Source organism: Sturnira hondurensis, unplaced genomic scaffold (assembly GCF_014824575.4).
Source record: "Sturnira hondurensis isolate 20B ecotype Veracruz unplaced genomic scaffold, ASM1482457v3 Scaffold0020958, whole genome shotgun sequence".
Classification (NCBI taxonomy): domain Eukaryota; kingdom Metazoa; phylum Chordata; class Mammalia; order Chiroptera; family Phyllostomidae; genus Sturnira; species Sturnira hondurensis.
The window spans coordinates 597,088-605,261 of record NW_028093589.1 but is presented as its reverse complement, the minus strand read 5'-3'; the positions used below and the strand labels follow the sequence as shown (position 1 = coordinate 605,261).

The 8,174-nt window shown below is 45.6% G+C and overlaps 1 protein-coding gene across 1 annotated transcript; it reads left to right on the top strand.

Moving 5' to 3' along the window:
- Positions 1-357: 357 nt before the first annotated feature.
- On the top strand, positions 358-2,228 carry LOC118976550 (spindlin-2). Its single transcript, XM_037031074.1, has 2 exons — positions 358-652; positions 1,280-2,228. Exon 2 carries the CDS (start codon positions 1,282-1,284, stop codon positions 2,056-2,058), a length of 777 nt encoding a protein of 258 aa, XP_036886969.1. The 5' UTR covers positions 358-652; positions 1,280-1,281; the 3' UTR covers positions 2,059-2,228.
- Positions 2,229-8,174: the final 5,946 nt, after the last annotated feature.

Sequence of the window (8,174 nt, the reverse complement as noted above, 5' to 3'; positions counted from 1 at the left end):
ACTTACACGACTCCACTCTAAGAAGACAAGCAACCTAATTAAAAAGTGGGCAAAGGACTTGAACAGACACATCTCCAAGGAGGACATACAGAGGATCCAGAGACACATGAAAAATGCTCAATATCACTAGCTATCAGAGAGATGCAAATTAAAACCACAATGAGATGCCACTTTACACTAGTCAGAATGGCTATCATAAACAAAGAAACAAACAACAAATGTTGGAGAGGCTGTGGAGAAAAGGGAACCCTAGTGCACTGGTGGTGGGATTGCAGACTGGTGCAACCACTATGGAAAACATATGGAATTTCCTCAGAAAACCNATGCGGAAGGAGGGAGGAGACTGCTGCTGCAGTAGCTGCTGGTGGGATCCCGATGTGGCAGAGGGGAGTCTGCCGCCGACAAGGAGGCAGAGGGCCCGCGAGCCCAGTGCCGGAGACACAACCACCATCCTCTTGGCGAGCCCTGCCGCCTCCTAGACACGCTCCTCGTCTACGGATTCTCTCCAAGCAGCTTCAGCAAGCTCCCGGCTCAGCGCCTGCTGGTCCCCTTTCCACACAGGCTCACAGCGCACGCAGGAGAGAAGTGTCTGATTTGGGCACGTGAGGCCCGCGATCCCGAGCGGTGGACGCCAGGCAAGCCAAGGCCATTGGTGGGTACCAGGATGGAGAAGGGAGATGGGGTGAACTCTTGCAGGAGATAGGGGTGGGCACCGAGTCCGAGTGGGGCTGGGCTGCGAAAGTGCGATGGGCTATAGGAAAGGGGGTGGCTTTAAGGAGACAAGCAAGAAACTGGAGCGAGGGCGTTGGGTGCCAAGAAAGCAAGTGGGGGTTGTCAGGGGGTGTATGGGCAGCAGGCTGGGGCGTTCAGGGCTGGAGGACAGTGACTGTGTGCGGGTCAAAGCTGGGGAGGGATAGGCTCTTCGCAAGCGATTTAGAGAGTGGGCACCAGTGGCGGGCAGTGGAGGCAGCAGGGTCTGAACAAGGAGGTAGTCTATGCCCCCACCCCGGCCCCTGCGGAGTTCCTAACCCCAGCCAGGACCACTGCCGCTGCTGCCCTTCCCTGCAGCCTGAAAGAACCTGGGGGGGGGGGGCGGGGTAGGGAGAGAGCACTTGCAGGCACACCACCGGGATCTCCAGCATCAGTTCCAGGCTCATAGGGAAGATTTAGTAGCCAGCACGGGGTGCACAGAGACATCGCTGTGGGGAAAACTTCGCCTTAAGGCATAACGAATGTCTTCTTACCTTCTCTCCTCCTATCTTCTCTCCTCCCGCTGTAGGCATGAAGACCCCCAACGCACAGGAAGCCCAAGGGCAACAAACCAGGGCACCAGCGGGTCGGGCCACTGGGTCTGCAAACATGACGAAGAAGAAAACCTTCCAAAAGAAGCAGAGGGGCAGACCTTCATCCCAACCCCGCAGGAACCTCGTGGGCTGCAGAATTTCACATGGATGGAAGGAAGGCGATGAGCCCATCACCCAGTGGAAAGGAACCGTTCTGGATCAGGTGCCTATAAATCCCTCTCTTTATCTGGTGAAATATGACGGAATTGACTGTGTCTATGGACTGGAACTTCACAGAGATGAGAGAGTTTTGTCTCTTAAAGTTCTTTCTGACAGGGTGGCATCGTCTCAAGTCAGTGATGCAAACCTTGCAAATACCATAATTGGTAAAGCTGTGGAACATATGTTTGAGGGCGAGCATGGTTCTAAGGATGAATGGAGAGGGATGGTCCTAGCCCAAGCACCAATCATGAAAGCCTGGTTTTATATCACCTATGAGAAAGATCCTGTCTTGTACATGTACCAGCTTCTAGATGATTACAAAGAAGGAGACCTCCGTATCATGCCAGAGTCCAGTGAGTCTCCTCCAGCAGAGAGGGAACCAGGAGGAGTTGTAGATGGCCTGATAGGTAAACATGTGGAATATACCAAAGAAGATGGCTCCAAACGGATCGGCATGGTCATTCACCAAGTGGAAGCCAAACCCTCTGTGTATTTCATCAAGTTTGATGATGACTTCCATATCTATGTCTATGATTTGGTGAAAAAGTCCTAACTGTTAGGGTACAATTGGCCACATTTGTGAAGACAAATGTATACTTTGTAGACATGCAAAATGATGTTGCTTTTCAGTGTATTGGGAGCTTAAGGGTCCCCATTAATTCAGCATCTTTGCCAGCATAACTGTTGTTTTGTTCTGAAAAATACAAATGTATGTGGACATGACATGCTGTGTGTAAGCACTTTATCATGTTGAACAGAGTGGGTGTGTTTGGTGGATGGAGTATGAAAGGAAGGGACAGCTGTAAATTCAGGCTGTGAACAAAGTTCAGCTAGTATCATAATCAGTCATCTAAAAATGGAATAGGGCTTAGCTGGCCTGGTCTTGGGAGGAGGGAGGAGAAGGAACTAGAGATGGGCTGTGGGGGGAGGGGAAAGAGGAGGTGACTGCTCAGGAAGAGGTGGGGAGGGGCCAGAAATGGAGGTCTCCTTGGGTGAGGAATGTCTTAGGAGGGGGAGGCATCCAACTGGAAGGAGGTAAAGAACAAAGGCGGGAGAGGGCGATCTTGGGGTTTAGAGGAAAACAGTAAACTGAGTGGAGTGGGGCCCACAGAGAAGCTCAGAAGTCCAGAGCAAGCGGGGGTGGGGGGGAGACGATGTTGTCAGGGATCTGGGGAGAGGCTAAAGGATACTCAAAGAGAGGGTCTATGCATGTGTGGGGGCCAAAGCTGCAGGGACACTGAGGAGGGAGGAATTCTAAGAAGAAAGACTGACCCCAGGGAGTGAGAATGCAGGTGTGGGCAGGGGGCTCCATGAGAGATGGGAATGTGCAGGGGAAAGGGGGACTTCTGACAGTGTGCATGATGCTGTCCCTGCCTCTGTGCACAAAAGATGTGACTGCTGTCAAAGAAACCAGATGGATTGACAGGGATGACTCAAATGCTAAGCAGCAGCCAAGTTTATACCCAAAACTTTTATTCCAGGGAACTCATGCCACACAACGCAAAGCAGAACCCCCAACCCTCAGCCTAAACACACGTTCTGACTGCGCACTTAAGCATGTGGCTGTGGGTGGCCTCACAGTTCCCAGAGGACCCAGGGGCAGTAAATGTTGGACCCGAAGGTCTTGGTTCCTTTACCCCATGCTGTGCAAACAATTCCTGCGAACCTTGTTGAGCTCAGGTTTAGCAGTCCCTTCACTGTTCTTCCTCCCGCTGGACTGTACCCTGCCTTCCTATGGAGGAAGGGCATCAGAGGATGGAGGCTGCTGCTTCTCTCCAGGGAATGGGCCATGAAAGTCCATGCTGCTTTTAGTAGTTGCCTGAAACTGCAGGTGGCTCCACCCAGTGCTTCACCTGATTGAGGTCTGCTGCCCCCAGAAGCAGCATTTGGGGGCTATATTCAACAAATCGGGTGGCTACTAACCCTTCACAGGGACCTCCTGGCCAGTTTTGCCCCTCCCCCAAGCACATGGGGAGCTCTGATGGGAGAGTGTGCAGCTCTGGTTGCAGGTGAAATAGATGGCATGGGGCGTTCAGGCTGGGATTTGTGGTTTGGTGTAAGGAATTCCTTCAACTCTGTATTGCCACACAGTGGTGTGGTGCTTGGTGGCAAGAGGGTACATTAACCCTCATACAGTCCTTCAGAGATATGGTGTCCTGCTACATGGGTCTATGTTCCTCTCTTCCTGTCCTCCTGGCCTTTCCTTTAGTCATGCCACATAAGTTTCTCTCAAAAACTTCTCTGTAGTTCACCCATCCCACACTTCACCAAAATATACCCTTGCATTCACTCGAAAGAAGAGTACACTTGAAGAGTTCTCATGACTACCCTTTGCCCAAGTTCCCCACACTTCATGAATAGCAGGGGAAGGTGTAAGCAAGGAGCTCCATGAGTTGAAAGGTAATACCTGTTCATTCTCCACCCAACATGACCCAAAGCTATTTGCTCCAAGAACAACACAAGACAAGCCCATCTCACCGTACCAGGGATTAATTCTCTTCCAAACTTCCCACAGTTGAGTCTGACAAACACCTGAAGTAGGCCACCCATGAGCCACCTTCAGTCAGCTGCCATGTTTTGTTTGATCTTGGTGTTTTATTTTATACTAACATAGTTTTCTATGTTTATATAGCTACTTATATATTTGGGAGATTTCTTCTTTCTGGCTCACCTATTAAAAAAAACTGTAAACTGAGGATTAGGGCCTGCATTCCAACAAGGATACAAGCAGCTGGGTCTGAGGAAGGGCTCATCCCATTATACACGCAGAATGCTCTGTCAAGTTGGCCAAGCCCCCAGCTGGCCTGTTTCACTCAAATAAAGTTTCCACTTGTCCCCTGGAGGCAATTGTGTGTCTAGCTTTGGGGCAAGACACAGAGAAAACTGTCTAGCTCACCTTTTGGCTCACTTTGACCCCAAATTTATTTGTTTGATTTATCTGCATCCCACCAATCAATAGTCACTACATGTAGGCTCTCTGCCAGGCAGTCTTCTAGGCACAAGTACTTATGATATGGTAATGAAGAAAAGAGAGAAATAAAATAATCCTACCCTCACGGAACCTTTATTTTAGTATGTCAGACAGTAACCAAACCACAGTAAATAAATATAAAGTATTTTCACAGTGATCAGTGTTAAGAAGGGGAAAAAAAAGAAAGCAAGGAATGAGGGATGTAAATGCCAGGCAGGAGTCTGAAGTTGGATAGATGAGAACAAGGCTTTTGAGTAAAGACCTAAATGCAATGAGGGAACTGGCCCTGTGCCTGTCTGGGGAAGGAGCATTCCAGGTAGAGCAACAGCAAGTGCTGAGCCCCCAAGACACTTGTGGCCTGACATATTCAAGGATGACTGAGGATACCAGCATGGCTGAAGCTGAGTGCAAGGTAGAGAAGATCAGGAAGTGAGTTTAGGGAGAAACATATAGCTTCTAAGCCTGGGAGGTATTAGAGTTTTGCTTTTACACTGAGTGTGTCTGGGAGCCACTTGATTCTTTTCAGTGAGGTGTGAGATGATTTGTCTCACATTTTAGCAGGATCACTCTGGAAATTTTATTTTGTGTAGAGTACTGGGATCAAAAAAGGAAGGGAAATATAACAGTGAAGCAGAGAAAAGGTGTAGAAATTGACTTGCATGTTGGAAACCGAATCATAATGGAGATGAAATTTCACAAAAATGGAAACGTGTTTTTATTCAATAAATGGTGCTGGATTATTCTGTTTTCCATAAGCAGAATTATAAACGTAGTTCTTCCTCACACCTTATACACAATAAATTTTAAGTAGATATTGATTAATGCTTAAATTTAGAAAGTGTCATTTAAAAAATTTTTAGATTCAAATGGAAGAGAATGTTTACAGTTTTTATTATGGGAATAGGGGAAACATATTTAAAGAAACAAATAGCACAGATATTGATGAAAATTTTGACAAATTTGATGGCAATAATACACAAATTCCTCTCATTTTTATTTATTTTAAAGTATATTTTATTGATTATGCTATTACAGTTGTCCCAATTTTTTCTCCTCTTTATCGCCCTCCACCCTGTATTCACCCTCCCACCAGCATTCTCCCCGCTTTTTTCATGCCCATGGGTCATACATTTAAGTTCTTTGGTTTCTCCATTTCCTATACTATTCTTAACCTCCCCTTGTTAATTTTATGCCTGCCAATTATGCTTCTTATTCCCTGTACCTTTTCCCCCATTCCCCACCTCCCCTTCCCTTCTGATAACCTTCCATGTGATCTGAATTTCTGTGATTCTGTTCCTGTTCTAATTGTTTGCTTGGTTTTTGTTTTTCAGTTCAGTGTTGATAGTAGTGAGTTTGTTATTTTAATGTTCATATTTTTTATCTTCTTCTTTTTCTTAGATAAGTCCCTTTAATATTTCATATAATAAGGGCTCGGTGATGATGAGCTCCTTTAACTTGACATTATCTGGGAGGCACTCTGTCTGCTCTGCCATTTTAAATGGTAGCTCTGCTGGATAGAGTCATCTTGGATGTAGGCCCATGCCTTTCATGACTTCAAATACTTCTTTCCAGCCCCTTCTGATCTGCAAGGTTTCTTTCGAGATATCAACTGATAGTCTTATGGTAACTCCTTTGTAGGTAACTCTCTTCTTTCATCTTACTGCTTTTAAGATTCTCTCTTTGTCTTTAATCTTGGGTAATTTAATGATGCTGTGCCTTGGTGTGTTTCTTCTTGTATTTGATTTCTTTAGGACTCTCTGAGCTTCCTGAATTTCCTCAAAGTCTATGTCCTTTGCCAGATTGGGAAAGTGTTCCTTCATTATTTGCAAATATGTTTTCAGTTCCTTGCTCTTCCTCTTCTCCTCTGGCACCCATATGATTCTGATGTTGGACTGTTTATAGTTGTCTCAGAGGTTCCTCAGCTTCTCCTAATTTTTGAATTGTTGTTTCTTCATTCTGTTCCAGTTGGGTGTTATTTCTTCCTTTTGTTCCAACTCATTGGTTTGAGTCCCAGTTTCCTTCCCTTCACTGTTGCTTCCTTGTATGTATTTTTTTATTTCACTCAGTATAGCCTTCACTTCTTTCTTCATTTTCTGACCAAACTTAGTCATTTCTGTGAGCATCCTAATTACCAGTGTTTCAAATTCTGCATCTTATGGGTTGTCTCTCTCCTTGTCACTTAGTTCTTTCTCTGAAGTTTTGATCTGTTCTTTCATTTGTGCCATATTTCTTTTTCTTGACACAACTGTTGTGTCATTAGAGGTGGAGCTGTAGTTATTCCCCTGGGTGGGAGAACCCTCTTTGCTGCATGTGGCACTGTCTGTGGTAAAGGGGTCAGAGAGGGAACAATGCTGCTTGCCCAGCTTTTGACCCACTTTCCCTCACTTCCCACAAGCAGATTGTGCCCTTTCAGGTTCTGTTTCCTTGGGTGAGTGGGTTTTTGTATATTCTAGACCCCATGGGCCTCTCCTATGCACTCTCCTGTGAGATGGAGTTTCTCCTGCCCTCACAGGATTTTATAGCCAGAGGTTTTGAGTCTTTAGTTTTTTTTCTTTGCAAATTTATTTATTTATTTTTTTAAATATATTTTATTGATTATACCATTACAGTTGTTCTATTCCCTCCCCTCATTCCCCTCCACCTGCACACTCCCTCCTCCACCATTCTCCCCCCCTTATTTATAACCACGTGTCTCAAGTACTTTGGAATCTATATTTCCCCCACTATTCTTGCCCTCCCCCCTATCTATTTTCTACCTACCATCTATGCTATTTTCTGTGCCTTCTCCCCCCTTCTCCCCCTCCCACCCCCCTGTTTCTAACCCTCCATGTGTTCTTCATTTCTATGGTTCCACTCCTGATCTAGCTGTCCTCTTGGTTTGCTTTTGTTTTAGGTGTGGTTGTTAATAACTGTGTGTTTGCTGTCCTTTCACTGTTCATATTTTCCATCTTCTTTTTCTTATATAAGTCCCTTTAGCATTTCATATAATAAGGGCTTGGTGATGATGAACTCCTTGAACTTGACCTTATCTGAGAAGCACTTTATCTGTCCTTCCATTCTAAATGAAAGTTTTGCTGGATAAAGCAATCTTGGCTGTAGGTCTTTGGATTTCATGACTTGGAATACTTCTTTCCAGCCCCTTCTTGCCTGTAAGGTCTCTTTTGAGAAATCCGCTGACAGTCTGATGGGTACTCCTTTGTAGGTGACTGTCCCCTTATCCCTTGCTGCTTCTAGGATTCTCTCCTTCATTTTGGTCTTGGCTAATGTAATTATGATGTGCCTTGGTGTGTTCCTTCTTGGGTCCAACTTCTTTGGGACTCTCTGAGCTTCCTGGATTTCCTGGAAGTCTATTTCCTTTGCCAGACTGGGGAAGTTCTCCTTTATTATTTGTTCAAATACGTTTTCCACTCGTGGCTGTTTCTTTCCCCCTTCTGGTACCCCTATAATCCGGATGTTGGAACGTTTAAAGATGTCCTGGAGGTTCCTAAGCCTCTCCTCATTTTTTTGAATTCTCATTTCTTCATTCCTTTCTGGTGGGATGTTTTGTTCTTCCTTCTGGTCCATTCCATTGATTTGAGTCCCAGTTTCCTTTCCATCACTATTGGTTTCCTGTGCATCTCCCTTCATTTCAATTAGTTTAGCCTTCATATGTTCCTCTAATTTGTGACTATGTTCCTCTAATTTGTGACTATATTCTA

What these genes read in the sequence shown, in the direction of transcription:
- LOC118976550 (XM_037031074.1), top strand. Translation starts at nt 1,282, where the DNA reads ATGAAGACCCCCAACGCACAGGAAGCCCAAGGGCAACAAACCAGGGCA.